The following is a 15,094-nucleotide window of genomic DNA, read 5'->3' as shown; positions in this document are numbered from 1 at the left end:
CATTTCCGTGCTATGGGTCCTGCACTCATCTTTTCTCGTCATGCCCCCCCCCCTCCCAACGCCGCTTTTCGGAGCCGTGCCGGATCGTTGCAGTGGACCTTGTCTTGGCGATGCCCGTCTCCGAGCCGGGCCACACTGCTCCAATGCTCTCCGTACTGTGCGGAGTCAAGGCAAACCAAGACTCCATCGGCGCAACCTAGGGAGCCACCGGGCAGGCAAGTCGCGGTTGATGACGGAGCCTTCCTGCAGTATGAGATTGAAGGGGTTGCGTGTGGTCGTTGGGCGGCGGCGTTGAGCACAATTTACACGCCCCCGTTGGGCATCTGAGCGAGGCTGTTGCTCTATATTGGCCCGTCCTCTAATCTCCCGAGCCCTATACCCGGCTGTCTGCTATCACGCCGCAACTGCAGCCTGATCCTACATGGCAAGCCCATGGCGGCATTTACATATATGTATGTAATTCGTATGTATGTATGTACGGATAAGCAGATTTACGCGGTTGATTTATGAGGTGAGGTAGTTGCGTCAGAGGCAAAGCCGCAGAGCTGCGTCTGGGGTGGCACAAACGGCTCATTCTCCTCCCCTCTTAGGATTATCCCGTATTTTTAGTTATTATTTTTTCATACAGAAGATCAAATTTCTTGATATTGGTGGACATGTTGACTTCATCAAGTGACAGCTTCTGCCCCACTTTGAAGGTCTACATTCGACCAAATGAGCATGAAGATAAATGAGGGTGAGCAGTGAAGTGAAATTGATCATACGGATTATGGATGCAATGCAGTAAACTCGCATCAAGATTGGGCGACCCTCATCCGATGCCGTGGAATAAAAGGCTCGCGACCCTCATCTGCACCCCCGTGTAATAGAAGGGCTTGGCGGAATGGAAGTTTGCCCCCCCCCTCACGCGAGCCCCGCGAACCCCTGTCTGTAGACATCCGTATAGACGGAAAACAACTTTCAAGAGTGAGACAATTGGTTCAGTTGTGAATCGTGATGCCGTCGCACAGCCGGGTGAACTAGTTCCTCCCAGCCTCCCCGCGGCACGCGAGGAGGGAAGCCCAGACCAGCGCAGCAGGGCCTACCATGTCACATCACGAATCAGCAGATGCCAGCGAGAGGCGGGAAATTTTGATGTATACAATTACATGTGGAGCGCTTCACGAGGGGTACATGGATGGTGCATTTGATTGTAGATGAAATCATTGTAATTTTTTGTTGCAAATGGCTGTGTGTGCCAGTGTACGCATCTTGTCTGCGAAAATACTATAAACGAGTGAAGTGAAGAGGAGTAAAGAGAAGTGAAAGTGATAACGAAAGAGAAATACTCCGTAAAATGAATATACGTCTGTTTTCCAAAACCCAAAAATCAAGGCCAAAAAGCACATTTACATGTGGCAGCCGCCGACGCCCGAGGACCATCCAATGAGGCGGTTTGCAATGTCGCTGCAGTAGCAGTGCGTGGCGATGCCCGCGCCCAAGTCGCCGCTGGGGTCGACCGAGCCCGAGTTGTACATGCGGGCGGCCTTGTAAAAGGCCGTCGCGTCGTTTCCGCCCGCCTTGGCGAGGAGCTGCTTGAGGCCGTCGCCCGACGAGGTGCCCAAGACGCCGTCCTCAATCATGCCCTTAATCTTGTCCTTGGGGCAGGGGTTGACGTTGAAGCACGAGTTGGCGCCGTTGTGCGACTGCATGAGGCCCGGGTTGGTGACGCCATAGTTCGTCGTCGGCGCGCGGACGCAGCCGTTGGACTCTTGCATGAGAATGGCGAGGATGAAGCGGGCGTCGACACCCGACGACTGGGAGACGCTTTCAATGGCCGACTTGATGTCGGCGCTCTCGGCGGGCGAGTTGTTTACCTGCTGGAAGCCGGCGCACGACTTGCTGATGACATTTTCGAGGTTGGCCTTCCACGCCGACTCGAAGCTGGCCCACGAGCTCTGCTCTGGCCAGCCGGCCGAGGCATCACCCTTGCCGACGAACGTCTTGAAGTAGGGCTTGCCGGCGCCAATGTCGACGCCGCCGCCAGAGCCGCCAGAGCCACCAGAGCCACCAGAGGGCGCCGCCGAAGCGGTAGGCCCAGCGGCGCTGGGTAGGGTGACAGTTGGGTGTTCCTGGAAGACGCCGCCAGGAGTCGAAGTGGCGGCAGGAGGGGCAGGAGCGGCAGACTGCGTGGGCGCGGGAGCCGGCTGGGAGGGCGGAGGAGGAGCCGGGGCTTGCGAAGGCGGCGCAGGAGCTTGCGAGGTAGGCGCGGGAGCGGGAGCAGGAGCTCCCTGAGAGGGCTGAGGCGGACCGTCGAGGCCCACAATCGTGCAGTCGCTTCCAGAGCAGACGCACTTGGTACCCGCGGCGACGCTCATGAAGGTGGCTTTGCCGTCAAGGTCGCAAAGGCCAAACATGGCCTCGCCCTGGCAGACGACGTGGCCGGGTTGGCAGTCGCGCGCATAGATGCTCTGCACGGCGGGATAAGCCGCAACGATGCTGACAAGGCTGAAAAGAGCCACAGAGGTAAAGGTCTTCATCTTGACGAAAAGTTGGGCCTGTATAGAAACAAGAGGGGAAAAAGGAAGGTCGAAGCCGCGCAGCGGTTGGTTTTGTCTGGTGCCTAGGGATCCACGCGAAAGGATGGTAAGGAACGAGTCGAAGGAGTTTCGACTGATGACGATTGTCGTGTACAACACGGACGTTGCTAGAGCTTGAAGATGGAAGATTGAGTGAAGCGACCTGCGCAAGCCAAGGACAAGTCTGTAAAAAGGAATGAGGATTTTGCGAATAGAAGGAGTGAATGAATGAAAGGATGGTTAGACCGGGCACCAGTACCGTCTGCGAAGGGGAAAGGGAATGATGTGTTCCGTAGTGGATAAAGAGAAGAAGAGACGAGAACAGACCAGGCACATCGGGGAGTCGCAACAAGATAAATAAATGCCTTTCAAGGCCTGGCCACCTTTGGGCAGATGTTGGGGGACAAGAAAGCCGCCGCCCCCCTCCCCCATGTTCAATCATGTTCAACCCTCCATGCTCAACCCTGGTGACCCATTGGCTCCTCTTTCGTCTGCTCTAGAATACCCCTGACTTGAAACCTGCTGTTGAACCCCATCTGCAGAGGCTTGCTTCTCCCCTGCAGGGACCACATTCCTCCGGGTACCCGCCGGGCCTCGGCCAATGGTGACCAAGAATCGGACATTCGCAAGGCCAGATGTCAAGGGCCAGCGGCCGCCCGCCCCTTTTGACTGGTCCGTTGTTTTTTGTCGTCGAAAAGGTCGGAGCGGGCGTTGAGCCAGGGAGGGGGGAGGGGGGGGTCCCTGTGGTGTTGCGGCTGCCGCCAGCCAATGATGCCGCGTTGTGTCAGCCTGTCTGTGTTTCAGCTTGTACGCGAAAGAAAAGAAAAAAGCCTGCATTGGGGCGGCGTCCACACCACCAAGCAAAAAAGGGCTGCAAGGGATCGTCTTTTCACTTTTCAACCTTTCGGTCCCCCTCGCTTTCGGTTCTTGTTGCTCTCCTTTTCTACACGTGGCTCGAGTGTGGATGCAAGCCGAGACCAGCACGAGTCAACTGGGCAAACATTCGGCGCGTCGAACAGACGAGGTCGCAGTAACTAGTTCGACTTTGCTATTTCTGCATTGGTCGGGCTTGGTCAAGTTGAGTCGCGACCGATGCTGCCTTGTCTTGTTGTACAAGTCTCAAAGAGACACGATGTTGATCAGCCAAGGGACTCGTTCGTTGCAATTGTCGATTCTTGCCGCCCTGCTGGTAGCACAACCTGCATCGTTTCGATTCCTCGACGTTTTGCCTTTTCTCGACGTTTTGCGTTTCTCAGTATTTTGCCTTGCTCTGCAACAGTCAGTCGTGCAAGCGCGTCCATCTGTCAGAATCATGTCGCGTGGCCCTGCCGACCGAACCGACCTGTGCCGCTCAGAACAAGGCACGAGTAAACTGCGTGATGCACATGCTACCTGTTTCAATCACTGGCGGTACCTAGTTAGTTGAGCGTATTAAGAATAGATGATACCGAGCCAGTGACCAGGAATGGTGGCGCAACAAGCTTTGTCACTCTTCGAGCTGGCCCAGGCCCTGCCTGGCCGGTATCGCGTTGCGCCAAAAAAAAAATCATCGCAACTAGCTTTCTGTAACCCAGATTTCTGAAGACGCGACTCAGCTGCAGCGGCTGCGGCCTCGACCTGCCGGCGACGTCTCGCCAGACTATACACCAAACGCTACAGAATGCGTTTGTCGCCTTGTACTGCCCCGCGCTGGTCAGCTGCTGTTGCGTCGACTCTTGTTGCTGAGAATGACCTCGACATTTCTTTTGTCGTCTCCTTATTCCTCAGAAATGGGCCGATGATCTGATGCAGGGTTTGCGCGTTGTCGATGATGTTTCGAACCGGCAGAAACGCATAAAGAAAAGATCCCCCGCAGCCCCGCTATCTCAAGAACCGTTTATGGCAGGAACAAGACTCATCTCGTCCTTGATGCGAGTACAATAGTGATTCATATCACGTGGTTGACAGGCTTTAAGCTGTTGATCAAACAAGGTAGCTTATATGTGAACGCTGTTTGTAAAATGGATAAACATTTTGTGGCGCACCTACTAATAGAACATATCGTCGTCGACCAGCCACGAGGGCTCCTCCAATCTATCAAGAAATATTTCTACATTTATAAGAAGTACTTACAACGTAATGGCGGCTTTTCAAAAACACCTATTTCAAGACACATGAACTTTTATTATTCAGCAAGTGCGTGCTGTGGTCAACGAGTGCAGGTGTGTAGCCTTGCACGTGAAGAAATGTACGGTAATTATATGAAGCAACTAAATATGCCCGACATGGCAATGGGTATAATGCGAAGAAAAACAATGAATATCCCAATCCCGCCCCCATTCGTCAAGATGCAGTTTTGCTCTCGACACGACTCGATGTGCTGTGATCCATCGCTCCGTCTACCTGGGCCAGCTCCAAGCCACCCATAGCCCGCTCAACATCGATATTTGCAATGGCCGGCCAGGTGGCACGCTCGCCAGCCGGCCTGGCCGTGACTTGCGAGCCATTCGACTTGTCGCGCGTGTGTCTTTCGTTGAGCGTATCCTGCGACGTCCCCGGCGCGCTGAGCACGCGGATAGGAGGCCTACTCTGTCGACGGTGGGCCGGCTTCTTGGACTGCCGTCGCGCGTCGTTGTGGTTCACGCTCTCGCTTCCCGCCGAGGCGTAGTCGGTGAAGCCAATCTTGAATCCCAGAGAGCGTGCCAGCGGTCGCAGGGTGGAAAAGCTGGCCGCGGTGAGCGCCAGTCCCATCTCAATCGTCGACCAGATGGCAATGTCCGTCGTCGCGTCTGTGTCCCGTTAGCTTTTGGAGATTCCAACGATACCAACGACAGCGGGATCCTTACATAGGAAATCAGGATCGAAAAAGGTATGCAGATAGGCTACGCGCACCAACACGGCAATGCTCGCCCTAGCGTCGGTCAGTAAACTCGCAGATTGCAACAAGGACGAGACAGCTCACACGCAGCCCAGACCCATCAATAAGATCAAGATGTAGCGAATGTCGGACCGGATTTGCAGGTGCCAGATGATAAAGGCCGGTAGCAGCGCAAAGATCAAGTCTGTCAAGACACTGACGGCGCTGTAGAGATAGCCCAGCCCAACGTAGACGTGTAGCGGGATGCAACGGCCAGGGATGGCGTCATTCCAATAATGCGCCACAGGATTGCACTGGAAAACAGTGACAAAAAAGTACGTCGTTCCGGCCGTCATGACGCAAAACGAGGTGAAGTAGATGATCCACCTGTGCTCTATGATGATGACGATGCGGAGCAAAAGATAGCCAAAGGACAGCTTCGCCGTCATCATGGTCAGGCCGAAGAAGATGTAGCAGAAGTACCAGAACTAGCACGGTCAGTTTGTCTCGATGCCGCACCCCCATTGCCCGTCGTGACTACTCACTCGTTTCGCAGTGGCATAGTTTTCCGGCGTCAGATCGGCGCGGTGCTGGCCCGTCCCGTATCCGATTCCAATGTTGGAGCAAATCACATAACCCAAGAAGAATGCCTGCCCGCATGTCAGTCAACGGAAGCCCTCGGCTTTTTTGCGCGCCAAAGAAGAACGTACACAAGAAACGGCCATGAGCCAGTCATCGGGACCAAAACACTTTGAAATGAAGGCGCGGGTATAGCAGCGCATCAGGACGGTGCAAGCAGCCAGGACGAAGAAGGCAATGTTGACCCATAGCAGCTCGGTGCCCCGGTTCGTGGCGGCCATGGTGTTGAAGATGGTCTAGTAGCGGTGGTAGCCGACCGACTTCCCGAGGCCGGGCCGGACGGATTGGATTAGTTCCTCTGTACTACCATAGGTAGTTATTCACCATGTTCAACTGCCAACTCACCTTCCAACTCGTGCGCTATTGCCGCGACTCAACCCCCTCAACGAAAAGCTTCAACGGCGGGTTTACCTGTAGTAAGAGGTCTGGGCTGCGTGATATCGCCGCATTAAGGCATGAAGATGCGTCAATGCACCGCTTGGTAGTGGATGGCCAGTTGAGAATAGGGTCCGAGCTGTCGCATGTGTTCGTTGACTGATAGTTTAAAAAATGGGATCCCTACGGGTGCTCCGTACTTGTACTCTACAAATAACTAGTCAACCACCTAGTTTGTTACCCGTAGGTGAATAAGTTGACCATACGGATAGCCAAGGGCAGATTGACTCCCGCCCGCCCGTTCGTCGCAAGCTAACTAACTACTCCGTACATATTCATCCATGGTCCCTTCCCGCTTGGACCCCTGCGCTGATTGACCTGTCAAGTCTAGTTAGCCGTACTTTTCCGCCCGCCCTCCGAGTCCATGGCATGTCACCGTGGGAGGACGCTGGGTCGAGTCACCGCACGGTTCGGTCAAGACACCGACGAGGTCTATGGATCCGAGCAACTGTCTCACCTTTGCTTCTTCCGCATATGATTACCGGAGAGTGATGGACGATAAGTGGGTTCATCGACAGCTTGCCGCAAAGCCATGCAATTATTTGGTCGTCGCATCAATTGCCTTGGTTGGTTTTCTTCTTGGGGGTTTTCTGGCTTGACAAGATGATTGCGTCCCATGTCCGTCCGTTGGCCGTCACCTTGTCACAAACGTGGCAGCCCTAGTTAGCGCACTCAAACCCCGGCTTCGTCCTTTTGTTCTCGTGCCTGCAAGGCTGAAAGCCCTCGAGTTGAGCCATGTACCTTCAGCGCGCGCCCGCTGAGATTAGTGGCGTCGGGGGCTGACAAAGTGCCATTTCACTGGAAGCTGAAAGATGCGTCCTGAGGAACTCGAGAAACAGAACTGCAGGGCCTCATCACTGGTCCCTTAGTCCTACAATTGCCCACCTCTCTCTCCCCCGCAAGGTGCCAAGTGATCATCCAGACATTTATACAAACTACCCAGCCAGGTCTTGGTCCAGGCCTTGCTCCAGGTCTCGGAGCAACCCCCACGACCGGCACGGCGGCCGTCGTACGATGGACGCGCAAAGTAACTATACCAAAGAATCCTTGGCAAAACCCGAGCGCAAAGACAAGACGGGCTCGGTTCCGGCTCGCGCCCTACGACAACGTCAAGCCCCCGTTACGCGACAACGCCAAAACTGGGCTCCGAGACTCACATGAAGCGGCAGCTGTAGCTAAGAGGGCAGCGTCACTTGACGATGGTTGCGACGAGGGCATTGGCGCCACAAGTGAGCATATGTACCGGCTCTTTGAGGCCGGTGACGCAGTACTCGTCTGCTGCTCCAGACGCCATGGCACGTACGGGACAGTTGTAGTTCGCTCGAGTGGTATGAGAGGTCTCTAGATGCAACTTCGATTTTTTTCTAGGACAAAGCCGCTATCATGTGTTATATTATCAAGAAAGAAATTATTCTGTGCAACTAGCCCAATTATGTTTTCGTGTCTGTTAAAGTTTATTGACTGCGTTGTGGTGACGGATGTTGCGCTCTTCGCAAGAGGCTCCTCACATCTCGCACGCGGCTTTGGCACGGCTCTTCGATTGGTGTAAGAGAGTCGTGTGATTCACAGGTCAAGATCCTGCGCGACGCTATCCGCCTCTTCAAGAGCGTGCGATTCTCACAGACAAGCATGCGTCATGGCCACTCAGGCAACGCGTAGTTGTTCCCACACCTTGGCGCTGCTTTGCGCGACGTGATCGTGTAGAGAGTAATGCTCCTTAGAGCCATCTCAGAGTCGCGGGGTTGATTCTTAGACATAGAAGTATTTTGAAAACCCCAGTACTTTCAGGTAGCACTGTCCTTTGAAACCCTGTGCATAAGGAGACTGTAGTTAAACCAGTGCTATGTCATAGCAAATGAAAAGTAGCAGGGATTTAATAGAGGTAATGCACTCTTCTTTCCATTCTCGTGTCGACAGACGCTAGCCTCGTTACCAAAGGCGGGCTTCTCTTCGAAGGGCACAGGCGTATTGTTCAGCGAGGATGACGAGATTCTGATGACGAACAATACAAGTCCGACAACGAACCGGACTTCCCGTGCCTCAGGTGCCTGCAGAGCTCGCAGCTTACGATGTCTTTGAACTGCGTCATGAACTCCAACGGGGGGTGCACCGCGTGCACCACGTCCCGCCGTTCTTGCCTTCTTGAGCCGGTAGTATTCGCCAACAGCCCGAACCTGCGCCGTCGCGCCCGCACGCTGGCCAATTTGATCAGCGACAAGAAGCCGATCGAAAAGCCGGCGTCTGGCGAAGTGCGCCAGAAGGGGTATAAATTCCCCGTCGGTACGGCTGCCTGGTGCCGCGCCTGGGAGCGTTTCAGCACCTGCGGCCGGTGTCAGCGCGTTGCCTGACACCTCCCTTGCGTTGGCCCAGCGTGGCCGGACCGCTGGCGGCGGCATCAATGGCTCGCTCGCTTTGGCGCTTGGCCGGCTTGACCAGAGCTTCAATGCGGTCGTGGTACGCGGCGTTTGTTATTGCAACCAAGGCTGCAGTGTAGCTGCTAAATTCCCAGTACGAATCAGCACTCAAGGGGTAAGGAGATATCGCCCATCGCTTCGCTCGACGACATCGCAATAGCCCAGCAGCCATTCTCCATACGGCTTGAACTCGCTTGGCAGCGCGCCAATTGCGTTTCTGACCCAGGAGACAATAACCTCTCTCCTAGCCGTAAATTTGAACTCCTCGGCGCTGCTGAGGCAGAACTGGCCGAGCAGGTAATCCGCCAGGAGCATGTGAGCAATAAGCAGCCTCGCGGGGTAATTGTCGGGCGCGATAAAGGCCTGGAAGTCGTCATTCGAAAAGTAGCAGTGCGCGCGCCACAGGTCGGCGTGCGCCAGCCAGGCCTGCAGCGACGAGACGCGCAGGCCGTCAACGGCGCCGACGACGCGCTGGCAGTAGTACAGCTCGCGCGCGCCGGTGCAAATCTCGCGGACCCCGGCGACGGAGGCGAGGAACTCGTCGACGAGGCCGAGGTCCTTGGGCTCCTCCTCGCTCACAATCTGCGACAGGTTCGCCGAGTGGCTCTCGTTGGTGAAGCACTTGAAGACCGAGGCCCCGTGGAGGGGCACGACAAAGGCCCAGACGAGGGCGCCGGCGCGCGTAATGGTCAGGTACTCGGCGATGCCGTCGGGCAGCAGCGTCGTCTGCGCGGCCAGACACAGCAGCGCGGCGAAGAGGCAGTCGGCGTTGTCCTGGTCGCGCGGCGGCTTGGCAAACTGGTCGTGCACAATCTTGAGGGCCGCCACGCGGTGCGCGAGCGCCTGCGACGAGTAGTCGGTGTTGCCGTGCTTGGTGAGGTGCAGCGCGCCGAGCCCGAGCGCGGCGTGTGCGAGGCACTCGGACTTTGCAGCCAAAAGGGGTCAGTTTCGTCGTCCTTTTCGTGGTTCATTTTCTACACGTACCTGGTGCGACAAGGCGGCGCACGTTTTCCACACGTGTTCGGCGCGCAGCGGCAGCGACGGAAAGGCCGTGTGGAGGAACTGGTAGTAGAAGCGGAGGTCGTCGAGGTTGAGGGCCGAGGACGGGGTAGCGGGCGGCGCGGTGGCAACAGCGTCGTGCGGCGGCGGCGCCGACGTGGCGTAGTCGCACAGCAGCCCGAGGCGGCGGCAGGGCGAGCACGTCGGCCGCAGCTCGTTGCACTTGACGCGGCGGCGCTTGCAGTTGAGGCAGCCGAGGCGCGACTTGGAGTGGCCGCGGCGGCTGACGGCCGGTTTGCTGCTGGCGGAGGAGGAGGCGGAGGCGACGGCGGCGGCGCTCGAGCGGTTGCTGCTGCTGGCCGCGGGGGACGAGGAGGATGGCGTCAGCGACCACCGGTCCGAGGAGGAGCTGCTGCTGCTCGAGCCGGTCCTGTCGTCGACGGCTTTGCGCTTCATGGTGCGACGCGGCCCGCGGGACCTGGCGCGGCGGCGGGAACGAGTGGGAGGGTAGGGGGGAGGCGGCCGCAGCGAGGGGCCGGAGCACAGCACGGCAATGGGCGCATGAGAGGGGCCGGCTTCGTGTGGTCGGTGGATGGGCCGTTGAATTGGAAGTGCAAACGGGCACACCGCCGGGGATAGTGAAAGAGTTGAGTCGGACACAAACAGACAAAGGACTCGTTCTCACGAACTACCCACTGCCGTAATAAGGCTGGGCGGGGCGGCCTGAGAATATGGGGAGTGGCTTGCGTGGCTGATGATCAGCACTAATAAGGAGCCAATAGCCTAACTACCTAGTAGGTACTTGCAGGAGGAGTTGCGGGGATGTTGGGGGAACTGGGTTAAAGTTCAAGGGAAACTTGCACTAGATAACTGTATCAGTCCAGACAGATTTATTAGTACCGCTACGAAATGGGTACATAAGTTGTCCTACTTGAGACTTATTGTATGATATCGTGGGTATGCGCAAATTCTTCAATCATTGATATCCCACGTCTTCAGCCACGGGTCCTCCAGCAGCTCTTTTGCCGTCTTACGCTCTTCCGGTCGCCACGTTAGCATTCCCTTCACGAAACTGAGAAACATCTCCTTATTCCTTCCAGTAAGGAAAAGCTCCGCCTTCTCTAGGCTTTTGCCCTGAGGAATAGGACAGTCCGCAATCCACTGGCCTGTTTTGAATCACATGGTCAGCTTCGGTACCCCGTATCTCTGGTAGCCCGACTCACCATCTTCTGAGAAAAATTCTTCACTTCGGGTCCCTCGCTGGAGAAGATCCAGGGGGGGTGGACCGAGGAGCGCGATGATTTCCGCCAGGTGCGCCCTAGTTGTGTAGTAGCCTTTTTCCGGACTGGGATCGAGTCCATGAAATAAATGGCCGCCCTCAAATACATCCCAGATCTATGTTTCATGATTAGTTTACCATTCTAACTCAACCAGTATCCTCGGGAGTTGGGTGACAAACCATAGCTCCGACATTCCATATATCGATTGGGTAGCTCCACGCAGCCTGAAGCATAACTTCGGGTGATCTGTAAACATCTGGCTGGGCGTTGTGGTTCCGTTCCACGTCTCCATTCACCACCTCTCCGAAGTCACTTAGAACAATGATACCAAAGTCTTCCGGCAGGCCGAAACGTCGAGACATATAAATAGGGGCTGTGTTGACGTATTTGCGAGGTGATGGCGTCTCCATCTCGTCTTTTACAAAGCTCTCTAGGATTCCCTCGTCAACAATCGCATGCAGTATGTTGTCTGCTTTGATATCTATTGGCAATAGGTCAGAAAGAGACAGCTAGGGTAAGTGTGTATAGTCTACCTGTGTGGACGAGCTTGCACTCGGTGTGCAGATAGTCGAGGGCTAGGAGGAGATGCCGTAGGCCACCTTTCAGAAGCGCCGTGGAGAAGCGGCCGCTCGAGTTTCGGTAGAGTAGGTCTCTCCAGCTATCCCACATAGGCCGTTGGACGAGACATTGATAGTGTCGCCCTTGCCGCTCTATGGGAAACGTACGCACGCCAGTCCTGACATGTCGGTGGCCAGGGTGAAATGGATTGGCATCAGCTATAGCATTATACGTCCGAAGCTCGCTCATGCACGCGTCGTCATGATTTCGCATAAACACTTTCAAGGCATAAAACCGGCGATTACTAGATTTTGGTGGAATTCAGCATTGTATAGAGGTCGGTCAACCTAGCAAAGTGTCTTGGACACACCGTAGGTTACGAGCTAGCCAAACCGTCGCAGTTGACCCAAACCCTAGCTTGCCGAGCACTTGGTAGGTATTGGAGTCATATACGTCGCCGATATTCACTGGACAGTAGTTGCCCGTCTTGAACTCGTCGTAATGCTGCTCCTCGAGCAAGGTGGCATCGGTGATGACTTTGAAGCCCGTTGCTGGGAATTGCAAAGGAAGCAGGGGGGCTCGGCTGAGGAGGCCGCTTGCCCATTTCAACAAAGGTCCCATGCAGTTGCTTCGAATGAGATTACGCCAGATTTTCCAACGAATTGATTTGACGGTGGAAGAGAAAGCAGGCAGAGCAGTTAGGCGCAGACGTTTGTCGAAGTTGGTGGAGAAGCTTCCCTGAGCGCTTAGGCAGGCAACTCGGCAGCCAATCAAGATGTTGTGTTACCCCTGAGAATGTGGCCTTGTATGTCAGGGTCGAGGATCATCATGGCTGTTTTGTTTAATTCTCCATTAAATTCAATCGACACGGTCAAGTCATTGTACGGTTCGCTGTCCGTTCTCTGCGACGCCGACGGCAAGCCCATTTCCCCCGTCTCTACAAGCGCCACAAATTGATTGCATGAGGTCGGGCAGGGGACGACCAGAGGATACAGCCAGCAGCCAACACAAACGCACAACCCCCGTCATTCTCCCCCATTCAACATGCCAGAAAAGATATTCTCATATGCGAAATTCAACCTCGACGCTCTGTTGTCACTCGCAACACGACTTCGGGGTCGAGAATGCACCTGCAACGTAGCCGCCGCCCCGAAAACAGGAAGTATGAACTGGGCCATCTTCATCTCGTTTGATGACGGGCTGGACTGGGTCTTTCGGTCCCCGCGCAGTGGTCACCATGCCATCGTCTCTGACAAGACCGCACAGAAGATGCTGATAAGTGAAGTTGCAACGCTAAGGTGTTTAAGGAACAATACATCGGTGCCTGTTCCCGAAGTGTACTCGTTTAGGTGGGAGTTGGCCGCTCCGCCTCATAATTAAAGCATTTGCTTACCCTTCTTAGCGGGTCGCACGATAATCCTGTTGGGGTGCCGTATATTCTCATGAGCAAAGCAACCGGTCGCCCGTTATCCGATTATGACTGGACTAATATTCGGCGCCAAACACCAGGATACCCGCAGCTTCGTCCACTCCTGCCATTACATGAAGCACCTAGGAGTTATTATGGGACAACTATCGACCCTTCGTTTTGATAAGATTGGGTCTTTATTTGAACATGGTAGTACCGATTACGTGGTCGGGGAGTGCCTCTCGCCGTCACTTACTTGGCAGGAGAGGGATTCGCTCGATGGTGTAGAGCGTGGCCCGTTTCTAGACGAGAGCCAGTATCTAAAGTCTCTCATTGACGTCTTCATATCTCATGCAACAGAGCTGCCGCTTACACCTCATGCTTTTTTTGCACCAATCCCGGACTACTCGGAATATCCAAACTGGTCAAGCTACAGAGCGGCTATAGGGCGCTGGAACGACTATGTTGCCATCGGTGCAAAAATCGAAAGTAGCAAGAACCTTCTATCCTACTGTCTCGCCGGTCAGATGCTACATCAGATGAGCGCTCGTCTGTCTACACCGGATGGGAGTTACACCTTATCCCATCCGGACCTTCATCTCGGGAACATGTTTGTTGATGACGAGTTCAACATCACATGTCTTATCGACTGGGGCTCTGCAACGTCTGGCCCCATCACGGAACTGCAGGCCACGCCGGGCCTTGGGAACTCGGCCTTTCCCCCTCCAGAACAACTTGTCAGCGCTTTTCGGGCCGGTTTCAGTCAAGAGCATCCGCTGCCGGCAGAATCCTGGGAGCGAGCAGACATGATGTGGCACTTTTCGCGGCTTGTTCGTTTGCTCTCCACGCAAGACTACAGGCTCTTTCAGGCCCTCTACAAGCTTGTCTACAAGACAGATGCCGAAGACTCACATATCTGTGCAGTCTTTAATGAAATGGCGGCAGAGGAGGGAAACCAACGTCTACTCGCGACTCTGCGCGCGGACGACTACACGGCGTCAGAATTGGAGCAGCAAGAGGCCAAGGCCTTTGGCTGTTGCAAGACTGATAAAGGCAATGGCCGTGCAGTGGCGAGAAAACTCACGGTGGTGGCCGAGATGAACAAGACATTTCTCGCCAGCGCGAAAGTATGGCGATGGATAGAGAAGTCCTTGGAGAACGATACGTGACAAAGAAGTAATTGATGTGCTAAAACTAGCCCATCAACGCCAGTACAATGTAAGTTTTAAGCGTTGCTTCCCTCCAATTTGCTCCGTACTGCTGCTCAACAGAAATTAAATATGCTGAACTGTTTATGCTAAATCGTACATGTCCTTCCTCCCCCAACCGGCAGTGACACGGGCAACCGGCCAGCGTTCAAATGACAGCAGCCAGAGCAGCAGCAACAAGCGCCATGGCGCCAGCGAGAACGGAGCCACCGTTGGTCACGATCGGCACGCCGGCAGTAGGCTGGCCGTTTGTTCCGGCGCTGGTGTTGTTGCCGGCTCTGACAATGGGCTTGCCGTCGGCGCCGCACAGCAACGGGCAGCCATCCGTCACCTTGCACAGCTGGCCGTCGGGGTACCGGTGTGCCGGGTTGCAAGAGTACCGACCCTGGCCGTCGTACTCGCCGGGGGCGGCGCACGCGGGGTTGGTCGACGAGGGCTGGGCGGCGGCGGACGAGGTGCTGCCGCCGTTCACAATAGGCTGGCCGTTGGCGTCAGCCAGGAGCGGGCAGCCGTCAATCGAGATGCACGTCTGGCCGTTGGGGTACTGATGCGCCGGGTTGCACGAGTAGCGGCCCTTGGCGTCGTAGCTGCCGCCCGCGACGCAAGTCGAGGTCGGCTGCGCTGCCGAGCTGGTACCGGTGCTGCCGCCCTTGACAATAGGCTGGCCGTTGGCATCCGCCAGGAGCGGGCAGCCGTCAATGGTCACGCAGCGCTGGCCGTTAGGGTACTGGTGGGCTGGGTTGCATGAGTAGCGGCCCT

At 55.6% G+C, this 15,094-nt stretch overlaps 6 protein-coding genes across 6 annotated transcripts in view; 1 reads left to right on the top strand and 5 right to left on the bottom strand.

Moving 5' to 3' along the window:
• Positions 1–1,388: 1,388 nt before the first annotated feature.
• On the bottom strand, positions 1,389–2,894 carry CCM_06807 (muramidase, putative; the record flags this gene model as incomplete). Its single annotated transcript, XM_006671945.1, has 2 exons — positions 1,389–2,537; positions 2,886–2,894. The coding sequence occupies 2 exons, from the start codon at positions 2,892–2,894 to the stop codon at positions 1,389–1,391; spliced, it is 1,158 nt and encodes a 385-aa protein (XP_006672008.1).
• A 1,986-nt stretch (positions 2,895–4,880) lies between these two features.
• Positions 4,881–6,254, bottom strand: CCM_06806 (integral membrane protein, putative; the record flags this gene model as incomplete). The annotated part of the gene is made up of 5 exons (XM_006671944.1): positions 4,881–5,326; positions 5,384–5,448; positions 5,500–5,708; positions 5,940–6,044; positions 6,105–6,254. The coding sequence occupies 5 exons, from the start codon at positions 6,252–6,254 to the stop codon at positions 4,881–4,883; spliced, it is 975 nt and encodes a 324-aa protein (XP_006672007.1).
• Positions 6,255–8,990: 2,736 nt separating this feature from the next.
• Positions 8,991–10,337, bottom strand: CCM_06805 (C6 transcription factor; the record flags this gene model as incomplete). The annotated part of the gene is made up of 2 exons (XM_006671943.1): positions 8,991–9,806; positions 9,867–10,337. The coding sequence occupies 2 exons, from the start codon at positions 10,335–10,337 to the stop codon at positions 8,991–8,993; spliced, it is 1,287 nt and encodes a 428-aa protein (XP_006672006.1).
• A 516-nt stretch (positions 10,338–10,853) lies between these two features.
• On the bottom strand, positions 10,854–12,340 carry CCM_06804 (protein kinase domain protein; the record flags this gene model as incomplete). The annotated part of the gene is made up of 5 exons (XM_006671942.1): positions 10,854–11,047; positions 11,105–11,276; positions 11,341–11,642; positions 11,887–12,023; positions 12,090–12,340. 5 exons carry the CDS (start codon positions 12,338–12,340, stop codon positions 10,854–10,856), a joined length of 1,056 nt encoding a protein of 351 aa, XP_006672005.1.
• Positions 12,341–12,763: 423 nt separating this feature from the next.
• On the top strand, positions 12,764–14,296 carry CCM_06803 (Protein kinase-like domain; the record flags this gene model as incomplete). Its single annotated transcript, XM_006671941.1, has 2 exons — positions 12,764–13,056; positions 13,342–14,296. 2 exons carry the CDS (start codon positions 12,764–12,766, stop codon positions 14,294–14,296), a joined length of 1,248 nt encoding a protein of 415 aa, XP_006672004.1.
• A 187-nt stretch (positions 14,297–14,483) lies between these two features.
• Positions 14,484–15,094, bottom strand: part of CCM_06802 (uncharacterized protein) — a gene marked incomplete at both ends in the record, with an annotated part of 1,003 nt that continues 392 nt past the window's right edge. Inside the window, one exon of the mRNA XM_006671940.1 lies at positions 14,484–15,070. Within this exon, the coding sequence (XP_006672003.1) occupies positions 14,484–15,070 (587 nt within the window). The remainder of the gene's footprint in view (positions 15,071–15,094) is intronic.

This window comes from Cordyceps militaris (assembly GCF_000225605.1).
Source record: "Cordyceps militaris CM01 unplaced genomic scaffold CCM_S00005, whole genome shotgun sequence".
Taxonomy (NCBI): Eukaryota; Fungi; Ascomycota; class Sordariomycetes; order Hypocreales; family Cordycipitaceae; genus Cordyceps; species Cordyceps militaris.
Note: the sequence above shows the minus strand (reverse complement) of the source record. Positions and strands in the feature narration are given on the sequence as shown.